The sequence below is a fragment of the Eretmochelys imbricata genome, chromosome 4 (assembly GCF_965152235.1).
Source record: "Eretmochelys imbricata isolate rEreImb1 chromosome 4, rEreImb1.hap1, whole genome shotgun sequence".
NCBI classification, from domain to species: domain Eukaryota; kingdom Metazoa; phylum Chordata; order Testudines; family Cheloniidae; genus Eretmochelys; species Eretmochelys imbricata.
The window spans coordinates 95,392,921-95,407,520 of NC_135575.1; the positions used below are offsets into that span (position 1 = coordinate 95,392,921).

Sequence of the window (14,600 nt, forward strand, 5' to 3'; positions counted from 1 at the left end):
CCATAGTTCAAATTCCAGGGTATTACTAATTAAGAGGTCTCTTGGTTTTTGGTACTGTTTCTCTCCCTCTATGTGTGAAACTTGCAAGCTGCTAATTGCGTTAGTACATTCTAAGACAGAGTCTATTCTCAAAGCAATTCAGAGAGAGAGAGACTCAAAGCAATACTCTAACAACAGAAACAGCACCCAGAGACTCCCCGCCCTTTTGTTGTATTAACAATTGGGATTAAAATAGAGATAGAGGATGTATGTGGATGGATGCTTGGTGTGGATAATAACTGAATGATCAGGGAGGTGCCAGCCTAAGAATCCAGTGTCCATCGGCTGAAGAAGGCGTCAAGTGGAAATAACCAGAGGACCCCCCCGGAGGGCAGACTGGAATCCACCCAACAGCCTCAAGAATGGGAGAACCAAAGAACAAGATAACATCTTGGAGCCGTCAGGAATGTGCTATCTGCTGATTGATTCAGCAACAGCATGAAGCAGCAATTCCCATAGACTGGCATAGGAAGAAATTCCTATAAAAATAGACTCTAAAAAATGAGAACTTTGGGAGGTCTGATTCTGCAAACCAACTTCCAGGAGCATCAGATGAGCATCTGACAAGGCCCTGCTCCCTCCTCATGTCCAGGCCACATGGCCAGTGGCTTGGCATGAGCAACTTTAAGGCTGGTAACTATGATAACAACCTTGCAGAACCTGTGTGTGTGTGTTTGTATGAATGAATGTGTGAATAAATATGAGATTGAATGGAATGTTATAACTATAACTAACTGCTTACTATGATTCTTTCTGTATTCACAATAAATGTGGTATTTTGCCTTTTTCCCTTTAATAAGATTCTGCTGGTTTTTATTTTATTGGTACAACAAAATAACAGGCTCAAATGAAATTATTTAATCTAAGATTATTAATCAGAGATTAGTACAGCACTATACAGAACACAGACATAGATACATTACCACCCTTTGTTGTCAGACTAAGAACTGGATGTGTGTCTGACCTGCATCTGAAAGGGACATGCAGTTTTCATTTCCCCAAACCTAAGTTTTCATATCATTATCTTTATATAGGGTTTCAGACAAAGGAAACCTAGTTGCCAAGAATATTCTCCCAGAAACATGTGTTGTGATGACATTTCTATACAGTCTCAGTTTACCTGACTCATGTGAGAAGGCATGATTATTTACAGCTCAGAGGACTAACAATTCTTCAGGTTAATATCTCTGAGTCTACCCCACAATCATTCTTCCATGTTGACTTCCCCAACAGAAAACATCTGCTATAACAATAATCTCTTATTAGTTTCCCTAGTCTATATATGCTAATGTTAGCATTTTATATATACATTAAGGAGATGGTTTCCAAGAATATCTAGAGTTTTATAGACATAAAGGTGCCCTAGAGTTATTAAATACAGCATAATGAAAAATTCCTGAAAAGGATTACACATTGGTCAAGACCCGTGTTTTGGGCCTTAGACTTCAGACATAGTCTTTGTTGAAGATAAAGATTCTAAAGAATAATTAATACATATAAATGAATCAAATATACAGAAAGAAAGAATTAAAGATATTACTATTTACTAACAGGTACTAACAGAAAGATCAGCTCTACGGTGCTCTTGGAAAACAGAAGACTAAAGTCTGTATTGCTAGCCCTGTTGTGTGGGTGAATAAAGATCTCATTTTTTCTATGTACAGAATGCCTAATTACAAAATGAGAACACTCAACCATTTAGCATTACTCACAGTATGAGTAAAGGGCTCGTAGGAGGACATAGGAGGCATACTAATATTTTGGATGTAAGTTTTATATTGGCTTTGCTGGGAAAAAGCACATTTAAAGTTACTATTGAAAAATATCTCAGCTGTAAATATCTAATATTCATATGTACAGGATTTTCATAGTTGCCTGGTAACAAGTGAAAAGTATTTTAGAGAGTAAATTGAATCTACGTGACAAAAATCAGAATCATTAGACATTATTTTCTGACAAGGCAGATACAGCTTACTATTAGACTGCATGCCTCAGATGATTAAACTACTTATTGTTAACTTTAGCATATGGGACATAGGGAGAGCCTAATATTACCAAGAATTTATGTTAAAATTTGATTTTCCCTCTTTTTTGTTATATTTTATCATTTTGATTTACATGGATCTAATCAATTTCTACTCACTCACTGCTGTCTGACATATCTGAGCTCCCTCAAAAAGTCTATAATCAATATACGGATATTTTTTCCTTGTAGCTTTAGATCCTTTAAACATTAGTTACTGCAAATCCTAACACAATGCACTAAACCATAATGTATAAAATTTTCAAAAGTGCCTAACTGACCTAGGAGCCAAACTTAGGACCCTATGCCAGTTAGGTGTTTTTGAAAATTTTACCAGATATGTTTATCATGAAATCTGTTGTACTTAGCTAACAAGTTTTATGTCAGTAATAACAAAGTCTGCACTATCATTCACTAGCTGGATATATAATTTACTAGTTAATTGGCATTTGGCACCCTGACACTGTATTACCCTATGAATACCTTGTATACAGATTAGCTTACAGCCAGGTGATATCTGACTTCTTCCAAATTCTGACACAAACCAAGATATCACCTTTTGAACTCTTTAACTATTCCCCACTCCTCAAAAACACTTCATGTTACTTTATAAATAGCATTCTTGTGTTTATTGTATTAGGTATTTGAGGAAAAACAACTTAAAACTCAGGAAAGAAGAATCACAGAAGCCAGAGGTGGGAACGACTTATCAGATCATCTCACTAGTCCATATCCTGCTAATGTTGGGTTGTTCCCATGGTGCATTTCCAGTGTTTTGCTCAGCTAAGTTTTCAGATGTTTTCCATGCAAATGATAAAGTAACTTCAACAAAATTACCCTGACCTAACAGGGATCTTTTGAGATTTGCTGCTTAGTTAAAGGCATTGTACCTCCTCAGGTCATTAGCCAACATGCTTTTTAGACGTGGTTTGTTTTTCTCTTTCCCACTCATGCCACCCCCCAATTATCTCTATAGCATTATAGAATTTTATAGAATTATCTTGCTAAATATAAGTATCAGTTAGTCTAACAGCTGGCTTGCTTTCCTTGCAGAGCATATTTGACCTTCTTCACCATCTCAAGAATACAGTCAAGTTACTAAAAAGAAAATTTGAGGCCATCTTCTGTGAATACAGTCCTTTTTGTAGTATTATTTGCCTATCTTGTAGTACCAAGAGCAGAGATTCCATTCCCTTGCTGCCATTGCAGCAAGAAAGTTGCAGAGTTAGGGAATGGATGGTAATTGCTACCACCTCATGAATTTCCATTTTATTTTTACTGCAGACCAAGAGAGGACTCCACAGAATGGAGCGTATGTACAGACTGAATACAGTGCCAAGGAAGCAACTGAGACCCCACCTCCACACACAGGAGGAGGTAACTCTCTATGTGTGGATATTTGGGGGTGTGATCTGGCCCTGTTTCTATCCTGTTTTGGTCCATCATCTTCTGTATCATTCAATCTCTTTCAACTGTTGGTCTTCTGCTGTGCAAAGTCCACAGTAAACCCCTACCTTATCCACAGCATTTCTCAGACCTGGTCTCATTTTCTAACTCTCTCAGTCTGCTCTGGTGCTGAAAGCAACTTCACTACCTTCTTTGGCGTTTTCTCTCCACCCCTTATAGCATGCTGCTCCCTTAAAACTTGGAACTGTTCTCATCCCTACACCTATATACCAACCTCCCTTACCACATACAAATGGTTCCCCCCAAAAAATCTTACTTTTGCCATCTTGTCTATGAGAAACAAGAAGAAAGTTCCCTTTAAAAAACAAAAAAACAAAAAACAAAACACAAACCTACTAAGCTATACATGTGCCTTGCTGCAAAACTATATGAACTTGTTACTGTCACCCTCTTTTTCCTCTCCTTGTGCCATTTTTGTCTGGAGGGGCCTGTATTTAATCTGTCTTGGAAGGTGCCTTGCACATCTTTGGGTATTCAAAAACAGAATTATAATAATGAATGAGTTATAATAGGGTAATTGTACTGATTAAAGCTTATAGGCTAGATTCTGATTTCAGCCGTTCTGGTCTAAATGCAGACTGACTCCCCTCAAGTCAATGCAGTTAACACTGCTGCAAAATTGATACAGCTGAGTTCATGATCAGGCCATTATCTACACTGAACTCAGCCTAACAATCTCCTTCATTTAGATGGGCATGTATATAAATGATACACATGATGGGATACCACAGAGATAATACAGTTCTGTTCAGATTAAACAGATATGTTTGATTTTACTATAGCATTTAACCTATTTACTGCATTTTCTCTTAAAGAAAACATGATCTAGCACATAATTAATATATACTTTTTATTACAAGACAAAACAGTGGAATATCTTTATACTCAAAACTTTAAAACCCTTCAAGGGAAGCAATCACTAAATATAAACCTTTCCAACAGAATATAAAATCTCTTTTAGTTAAGTAATTCATTCAAAAGTATTTTAAGAATCAAATCTCATAATAAAAACAACTATTTCCTTTATTGACATTCTAGTGTTCTTGGACATAATGAAAATAAGCATTAACTATGGGGTTTTGATACTTTAGGAAAAACAAGTTTTACATCCATTTTTCTTTATGGAAGTTAACTTTGTATGATTACAAACTAACCCGGTTCATCAGGAAAGACTTATTTCATACTTATTACAACCACGCAGATTTTGTCAGAGCCAGGTTTAAAAATAGGTAGCCCATGTGCATATGCAAAAATGTACAAGTAGTATTTCATTTAAAAAATAGTAATACATATACAAACATGTCTAACTGGGCATTTGTTCATGCAAATAACCATTTGTGCATACAACTATGATAGTTATACATGAAAACATAGGCAAGCCATATGCCAATAGACTTCCTTTTAAAAAAAATACAAACTTTGTTCTAAACGTTACACTGTAACCAGCATAATTAATTTCCACTGAGAAGCAATGCAAGTTTTTATTAAAAGGCCAAACTCTCTAAAGTTAATGGTGTAAATTTACAGTAACGTATTACCCACTTTTTGTGCTGAACAGTTTGATCTTACACACCTGAATAATAAAACCCCAAATAGTCTCTGTACATCCCCTGTATTGCTCATTTGGAATGTCTGAAGAACATCTAAAGCTATATGAACGCTCGTATTTAAAAAGTGAGAAGAATTTTTGTAAGTCTCTTCCTGTTGCATGCAACGTTGCTGCAACTATTCCAGCCTTATTCCACATGCTTCTCAAAAGAAGTTGTAATAGGCTATGCTCCTGAACTCTGAGTGAAGAAAGGATCTGATGATAGCAACATTTCCCTGTAATACCGTATTTACCTTACTGAGGATTACAGCTAGACAAACCACTTCAGTCAAACTAGTATTTCACAGGAGGGTGGTTTAAAGGCAATCTGCAAATGATTGCTATAACTGATAGTCTGTGTCAATGTGTTCCAACTACCCTCATAGCCAAGCTAAAAAAGGTATATTTAGTTTAAAACTTGGGATTAAAATGGTTTTACACTAGTGTTCTGAACACTATTATCAGTCTGGTTTTTGGTAGTTTCCAAATAATAAGGGGAAACAATCATTAGCAAATAAGACACATTAAGAATACCTCCCAAAAATTAAATAAAATACACAACCTTACAAGTTATGCAGATATACAAATACTTGTGAAACATGGCAGTCCATTTTCCTCTTGTCAGGAACTCTTCAAAGTTAAAGAAACTTTCTTATGCATCTAAACTAAAGTGAACTTCACAGCACAGGCTTACTTTGTAAAAGTAGAATGAGCAACATTTCATTTTCTAAATTGCAAAAGATCTGTTTGTGTTTCTTTGTTACACACTGAAAATCCCCCATCTCATGTTTTACATATCACTTTTGAGCAAGGAAAGTGAATTGATTAAATCCTAAAATCACCTCTTGCTGAAGAGGCTCGGAATTCAGTAAGGGAGCCACGCTGTGTGGTGATGCTGTGCTGAGGAGACACTATAGAACTTGACCATCCAAGTCTACTGGACCTACACATTTGATAGCTGAAGTCACTTTCTGGCTCACAATATGGCAGGGAAAGAGGTGTCAAATTAAATAGAAATTATGCAATAAAATATCATCTGTGCATAGATCAGCTGTCTTTTATAGGTTTCATGGCCAACACTGTGACCTAGAGGTTCTTGCAACACAGGTGATAAGCCATCAAGACATAATTTTAAAAGAAGTTGACACATTTGTGAGGCAAATACTAAGTAGTTGTAGAAAATAAGGGCTAGACAAATCACTTAATGCAATGATTTGATGCTCCTTGATCACTCAGTACAGTAAAGGTAAATTATGGTATTCTTTGCTTAATATACAGTCAACACTATAGTGCATTAGAAATAGTTAAAAGCTCCATGTATAGCTTTTATATAGGAAAAAAATCCAGACTCAGTTAGAAGAACTGGACTTTAACATCAAAAAACAGGAACTAACCAAGGAAAAAAGAAAAAGCTCGAAGAGACTAGATACCAGAAAACTGCTACAAAAGTATGGTGTTTATGTTTCAAAGTATCTGAACTGGGCTCAATGCTCACAAATGAAGTTCTCATTTAAACAAATTAAGTTTTAATATAGAACTGTTAATGGGGGAAGGCTGTGTTTCCTTCAGGACATCTGCTAACTGATAGGCTTCAAAGTTGAATGTTATATATGCATTAACCGTGACAATATATTTGCATTTCAATCTTTGAAATGGTCATCATATTCTTCTAGTAATGCCTTTATTAAGATACCTATAAAGTGCCTGTTACCTTAATAAAGTGGTAACACTACCCCATATCATGAAGGAAAATTGCACTTTATCAATATATATTGCACATATTGCAATTCTTCAGCTGAAAAAGAAAGTCTTCCAATTGACAAAACCACAATAAGGAGACTGAGGAAGTCATATACTGTCAGAGATATGGGCAATGAAAAAGTCTCAATGGCAGATTTCTATTTGTGTCATTGATTACATACAACAGTTTTCCATTCAATAACTAACATCATAGTGACTTATCTATTTCTCCAAGCACACACTGTTGTTGCCAACATTTATCTCACTTCATAAAAGTTTTTTTTCCCCCCAGGAAAAAAGCAGAGACAGTTCTGATTGATGTAGGTGGATCTGGTTTGCATGTCAAAATTTTAATGGCAAATAGCTCCCTGTGCATTTCCTCGACTGAACAAAGGATTGTCCTCCTCATATGCCAGCGTGGGGCTCTCCATGTTCTCCAATAAAGTATGATGAGCATCATATCCATGAAGAGGCAATGCGGGTTCTTTTATAGCTGTAGATGTCAATTGCTTCAGGGTGATATTAGTATTTTTAAAAACATGCAAAAGGAAAATGCCTATGATTATGGTGAAGAATCCACTGAGGCTGCCAATGATATCACCCAAGTCCATGCTATTCCATTCTTTAAACAGGATAATGGAACATGTCACAACTGTAGTAGTGAAACATACATAATAAATAGGTGTCACTAGAGATGTATTAAACATGTCCAATGCTTTGTTAAGATAGTTGATCTGAGTGCTGACCGAGAGCACTAAAGTCCCCACCAAAATATAAACCAGCGGATGTTGGTAAACTGGCTTCTGCTCCAGTATTTCTTTAATGGCAATGCCGAGGCCCTTGACAGATGAGACAGAGAAGGCACCAATCACTGAACAAATTGATATGTAGACCAGTATATTTGTCTGACCTTTCCTTGGAGCCACAACAAAAATCAGCACCAGGGAGACCACAGTTATAACCACAGCAAATGCAATGAACACTGTTTGGGAAGGAGAAAAAGAAGTTACACACAATTAATGAGGTACAGTTTCAAATCAGATTCAGTCAGGTACAAAAAAGTTATACAGCTTTTCTAACTGCAATATAAATACTGGCACAAATCCAGTGCAATCAATAGAGTTACACCCACTTACTCAAACAGTGAAATTAGCCCAGTATTTAGGTATAAGAATCTAACCTGCTTTATGCTTACAGTATTCTGATACATTAAGACATTATTATATTTGTAAATGAAGTTATGCATTTTACTAGGCCATTTAAAAGACAACTAATGAACTATATCAGACATATATATACACACAGCCCTATAAAAATACTGGTGCTCTTTCTCAGCCCCCATGCGTGGTTCCATTGCATTAGCCTAACCAAGGGATGCTCACTTCACCGAAGCAAATTCATAGTTTTTGGTTGGCCTTGATAGTCTCAGTTTTTCAAACTCTCACTCTGGGCAATCCTCTTTTCCACACTATAATCTGTCAAGCCCTCCTACCCTCTTTTTCACAGCAGTGCTTGAATATAACGGGGTTCTGATAGCTACTTCTGTGCTTATTATATAGTATTTATTATTCCAGAACACCTCCACTCAGTCTAGATGTTAGTCCTAAAACTAGTCCTGAACCCAAAAATCCTTTGTGGCTTCAGACTGTACCACAAATTTTGGAGAGTTCACAACACACATGCTGATTAATTATTATGAACATAAAGAATGAACATATTATTCATTAAATGTTCCAGATTGACAACCAAGAAGAGCGAAGAGCTCTAATTTGACCCAAGAACAGGTACAATGCTGGTAGCAGCTGTGCAAGTTTCCCCCACGCATACATCAATTTTTGGGCTGTCTGCTAAGTCAGACAGCGATGGACCAGTTTGTGACGTGGCCATGTTTGCTTTAAATTAGAATGAAACCAATAATTCATTTCACATAGGCCAAGAATCAGTCACGTGAGGGCAACAATTTCTGGTCATTGCCATCCAGATGGCTTGGAAGTGAAAGCTTTATTAGTCAGATTTCTTCCTCCCATGGAAAAACCTACATGAGTTGGCTGAAAGGGCAGAAGAAAAAAAAATAGACTTACATAGTGTCTTAAAGATCAGTCTGGGCCTCTGCCCAAGACAGGGCAGGGGATTCTATCCTCAAAATTGGCATCTCCTGGAGAATATGCCAGAGGCACAGTGCCATGTATATGAAAGCTTTGGGTTCCTACATTAACTGCAGGGGATTCCTGGACCATGCAGCCAAGGCTTCCCCAATGACTCGGATCTCAAAAGGTAACCCTGAGGGATAATGAAGTTGTGCTTCATTATATGCTGTGTATATAGTAGGCATTTCTAAAAGACTTCTTGTGTTAAGTTTCAGCTTGTACCCGACAAACAGGTGAGTTTGTTTGGGGGATTTTTGTCCTTTCTTCTTTAAGGCTAGGGACTACGAAGAGAAGACTATGAGGGCTACTGAGGCAGCACTAGAAGTGATCCAAGTAAGAGGGGAGACAAAGATGACTGGATGTAGAACCATGTGTTGATGTATTATCATCTGTGAGTGGGTACCCAAGAGAAGCCACTTATGTATGAAATGTTGCCTGGTAGAGCTCATGGAAGAGAAAATCTGAGGATGCAGCTGGAGAGGATGATGGAGTTTGAATGAGGGTTTGAAGACGTGGAGGAGAGGAGATAGGAAGTTGCAAAGACTCAAGATTTGCAGACATCTTTTGCACAAGAGGACCCAGAGGGCAGACTGCTAAATGAGGAGGTTGGCCATTGGAAGAATGCAATCATGAGGAAAAAGCAGAGGAGAAGAAAGTTGAGGAATATGTTTGCGGAACTGGAGAATGAGGAGGAGAAGGAGGCAGAAGATGTAGTGGTGAGGAAGAAGAGAAAGGAAGCCAATCCCAGCAGGAGAGACTATTGTGACGTTGCACTCCATATTTTTATTAAAATATGTTTATAAGTGTGAATATTACATAACTGGAATATGCTGAATTCTAGATATGCATGTAACATATCTTTGCAAAGGTCATGATCTACTGAATATATTCATCCTATTTGTATGCATGTATCTTTTTATATCTGAAGTTATGAGCATTGGCTCTATGCTCGTATTTGAAGTGTTTGCTGTAGGAAACACATAACGGAGGTTTGGCCAATATATTGTGAAGGGGCTGTTCAAGTAATTGGCAGTACTTAACTAACAATCGACTTTGGGAAATGCCAATCCACATCTAAGCTTTCCTGGGAACGTTCAAACTAACATGTAAACAATGGCGTCAGCCTGCAAAAAGCTGGATCATTCATGGACATGTGACTTGCCCAGGTGGCTACAAACTCCATCTTATTGCTGTGATTTTGCACCAAAGAACAAAGGGGTTTCTGCCCATAAGGGAGAGAATATAAAAGGCCCTGGAAGCCCCTCCATTTTGTCTTCAACTGGCTCAAGAGATGCCTCTCCACCCCAAAGAGATGCCTGAAAGAAACTGGAACAAAGGACTAACTACGGGGGTGTGAGTGATTGCTGGATCCAGGGCATAAACCATAACGTTGGCCTGAAAATGATTGGGCCCAGACTAGGAAGGAGTATAGTCTGGGAAAGAAGCTTATTGGAACATCTCTGAGGGTGATATTTACCTGTATTCAGTTTCCTGCTATATTAGGCTTAGACTTGTGTGTGTTGTTTTATTTTGCTTGGTAACTTACTTTGTTCTGTCTGTTATTACTTAGAACCACTTAAATCCTACTTTTTATACTTAATAAAATCACTTTTGTTTATTAATTAACCCAGAGTAAGTGATTAACACCTGGGGGAGCAAACAGCTGTGCATCTCTCTCTCTATCAGTGTTATAGAGGGCGGACAATTTATGAGTTTACCCTGCATAAGCTTTATACAGAGGAAAACGGATTTATTCAGGGTTTAGGCTCCCAGAAAGACTGAATACTGGGTGCTGGGAAAGTCTGTGGGCTAAGTGAATCTTTGTTTCTGTGTATTGGGGGGGAGCCCTGCGGCCCAACCTCTTGGTCTGTGCTGGAGCTGACTGGTGTGTCTAGCTCAGCAAGACAGGAGTGGAGGGAAGTCTTTTCTGTCAGGGGGGTTTGTTCTCAGTGGTATCTCAGCACATCTACTGAAAGTCTTGACGGAGTTTCTGTGACCCAACCCATCACTACTATAAAGATAGGGCTTGGGTTCCTGTCTAGAAAGGATGAGAATTATATATAGGAGGCTGTGAGAAAGAACAGAAGACAGAATGATCTGCAGACAGAAGGAAGGAAGAACAAAAGGGAGGGAACCTGAAATTCACACTAACATCAGGAAGAGGCAAGTCGATGAGACTGGGGACTGCTTACAAAGAAGGATCAACATACTTGTCACCAGAGCTGTCTGCCAGGATATGTGGACCTGAGGCTGAAAAGTATCCTGATGGCATTTGGAGGGGTGAGGGGGAAAGATTCCTAATGGATCATGCCAGGCTGGGGAAGATGTTCAAAGAAGTGAAGGTTCAGTTGATCTTCAGTGTAATTCTTCCAGTACCTAGAGAAGAAAGGTGAGGGAATAACAAGGCAAAGAAGATCAACAGAAGGCTCAAGTATTGGCATTATGAGGAAGGTTTGGGGATGTTTATTCATTGGAGTCATTCATGGACAGAGGATTCTTCTCAATGGATGGACTCTACCAGATTACTTGAGGTACTAACTTTCTGGAATCAAGGCTGGCACAACTGATGAGGAGAGCTTAAAATTAAGAAATGGGAGGAGAAGGTTGGGAGAGACTTGTGTAATTGACATGCCTGGTTTTAATACATAGGAAAAGGAAAATCAGGCAAATGAGGATATAGTAAAGGATAAAGGAACATCAGAAGTAGGGGCAGCTAAAGGACTATACCTAATTCAGCTAGGAAATTGTGTGAGGTCAGACAGAAACAACTGAGATATTTGTATACTAATGTGAGGAGCATGGGCAACAAAATGGAGGAACCAGAACTACTGATACAGGATGTGAAACTAGGTATTATAGGGATAACAGAAACATGGAGGAACAGTAATCATGACTGGAATACAGGTATTGAAGGGTATGTACTATTCAGGAGTGATCAAAATAAAAGGCAAAGATGCTGGATTGATATATGATGCTACCCCACCCTTTTCCTTTCTGATTTTGTTCACTATTCAGAGAATTAGAGGCATCAGGGGAAACACATAAACAGCTTTTTCATATGAGTGAGGAGGAAGAGATCCCACAAGGAATAGCAACCTGACTCTCCCCCACCTCAGACAGATGCGATAGCATTTTGTGTGTGTAGCTGTGGCAAAGAGGTCCACTTCTGGAAATCCCCAAGTCTGAAATATGTCAGCAAGAATCTTGGAGTCCAACTTCCATTTGTAATCTGGGAAAAAATACAGCTGACACTCTCAGTGTCATTTTACCTGCCCAGAAGACACATTGCCAAAATTCTTATGCAATGTTTTATACACCAGTTCCACGACCTTATTGCATTGGTACAGAGGAAGGGGATTTTGCTCCTCCCTGCCAATATATATAAAACTGGCAGGCCACATTGTCTGATAGACTGGTGTCTGATGAGAGGCAGAAAATGAAGGCAGGCACTTCTGACTGCTCTGAGCTCCAACAGGTTAATGTGAAGTGTGGTTTCTTGGGATAACCATCTGCCCTTTACCATTAGAGTGTCAAGATGTGGTCCCCATCCGAACAGAGATGTATCTGTAGTTATAGTTATCGTGGGCATCAGTTGGAGGAAAAGAACTCCCAACCCTACATTGCGATGAACCTTCCACCAGTCTAGAGAGTGTTTCACTTGTTGAGACACTGACACTCCTTGTCGAGGTTGTGACTGTTTGGCAAGTAAACTGATCTGAGCCATCCCTGGAAACAGCAAAGATGTCATCTAGCATGTTTAGGTCATACGGTGGCTTGCACATTTGTAACAGAAGTTGAACACAGCTTCTGATTCAACTCTGGGGGCTACCTTGAATAGTTCTGACAAGGTTGATAGTGTCATGAATCTGTCCACAGGAAGAAAGGCTCTGGATGCCAAGAAATCCAGGGATTCCCCTATAAATTGTACATTCTGTATAGGAATCAGTGTGGATTTTCCCAGTCAACTGAAGACCCAAGTTTCAGAATGGAGAAAGTGCTTTCTGTCTGGTGGTCAACACCTCCTGCTATGACCAACCCTTAACCAGCCAATCATTGAGGTACAGGAATATTACAGTTGCTTGATGACTATTTGCTGCGAATTTGGTAGGGCCCTACTGATGACACAGGTAGGCAGCCACTACTGATAGAACCTTTGAAAACTCTTGGAGCTGAGGAGAGACCAAATAGGAGTATCCGGTACCAAAAATGATCCTGGGCTATGGTAAAATGCAGGAACCTTCTGTGGGATGTGTGTATCACTATGTGGAAGTATGTGTCTTGAAGGTAAAGAGCCGAAAACTAATCCCCTGAATTTAGAGAAGGAATTATGGCTGTTAGAGTCACCATCCTGAACTTTTGAGACCTCATAAATTTGTTCAGGAGTCTTATATCTAAGATTAGTCTCCACCCATCCATTTTTATTTATTTATTTATTTATTGGCAAAAGGAAGTACCTCAAGTAGAAGCCCCTTCCCTGGTGCTGAGTGGGGACCAGCTCTATTGCTCCTATATGAAAAAAGAAGTGTATTTCCTATCTTAGTAAGAACTCATGAGAGGGGTCCCTGAAGACTGATCGAGACAGAGAGAGAGAGAGAGAGAGAGAGATTAGAAGGAGGGAGGGAGGTAAAATGGATAGTGTAGCACAATATTATTTTCAGCATCCATCTGTCTGAGGTGGTATGTTCCTATGCTTGTCAGAAATGGGAAACTTGGTCTCCAGATGTGGAGAAGCGTGCAAATCGTTGCAGCTGACAGGCTAAAGAGAGCAGAGGGTCTGAATCCTCAGCTATCTGGTCAAAACTGGTGCTTCGAAGATGAAGTCTGCTGCGAACTTGTGTCGGGTGGTTTGGAGAATCTCTTTCTCTGGAACCTATGTCTCTTTCTTGAAGGTTCAATTGGTCTCTGAAAACCAGAGAATTACATTGATCCAAAGATCCCACCCATCTGCAATCTACTGAATTTTCTTTTGTTTCCAGGAGTATAGAGGGCTAATGAATGTAATGTGGACCTGGAGTCCAAGGTTATGCAATGACTCGTCAGTATTCTCTGTGAACAACATTAGTCCATCAAAATGGGAGATCCTCTACCATATTCTGGACTTCTCTGGAGAAACTAGGCAACTGGAGGCTGGATGCCCTTTGCATTACCAACTGCTATAGTGATAGAACAGGCGGTGGTGCCCAAACCTCCTGAAGTGATGTTCTGGCCTGTAACTGCCCCTCAGCAATATAAGCCTGATATTGCTCCCTTTGGTCTGGAGGAAGGTGTTGAATAAGAGAATCACATCTTGCATAATTTGTTAAGTTATATTTGGCCATCAGCACCTGATAATTCACAATGTGAAATTGTAGGTTTGCTGATGAGTAAGATTCCAGGTGTTTCTGGTCACTGTTGTATGGGGTGGATTTATATCAATGTTGTTTGCCCCATTCATTCACTACATCCACTACCAGACACATTTGGGTGGAGGATGAGAAAATAGGAACTCTGAGTCTTCGGTGGGAACATAATACTTTTTAACTATTACATATAGGTGTTATTGTGCCTGAGGTTTGCCAAATGGTTTTTGCAGATTCCATAAGAGCCTTGTTGTCAG

General features: G+C 39.0%; 1 protein-coding gene across 1 annotated transcript in view; it reads right to left on the reverse strand.

Annotated features, from left to right (window-relative positions):
• Positions 1–7,207: 7,207 nt before the first annotated feature.
• NIPAL1 (NIPA like domain containing 1) overlaps positions 7,208–14,600 on the reverse strand; it is a 46,745-nt gene continuing 39,352 nt past the window's right edge. Inside the window, exon 6 of the mRNA XM_077814581.1 lies at positions 7,208–7,839. Coding sequence (XP_077670707.1) covers positions 7,208–7,839 — 632 coding nt within the window. The remainder of the gene's footprint in view (positions 7,840–14,600) is intronic.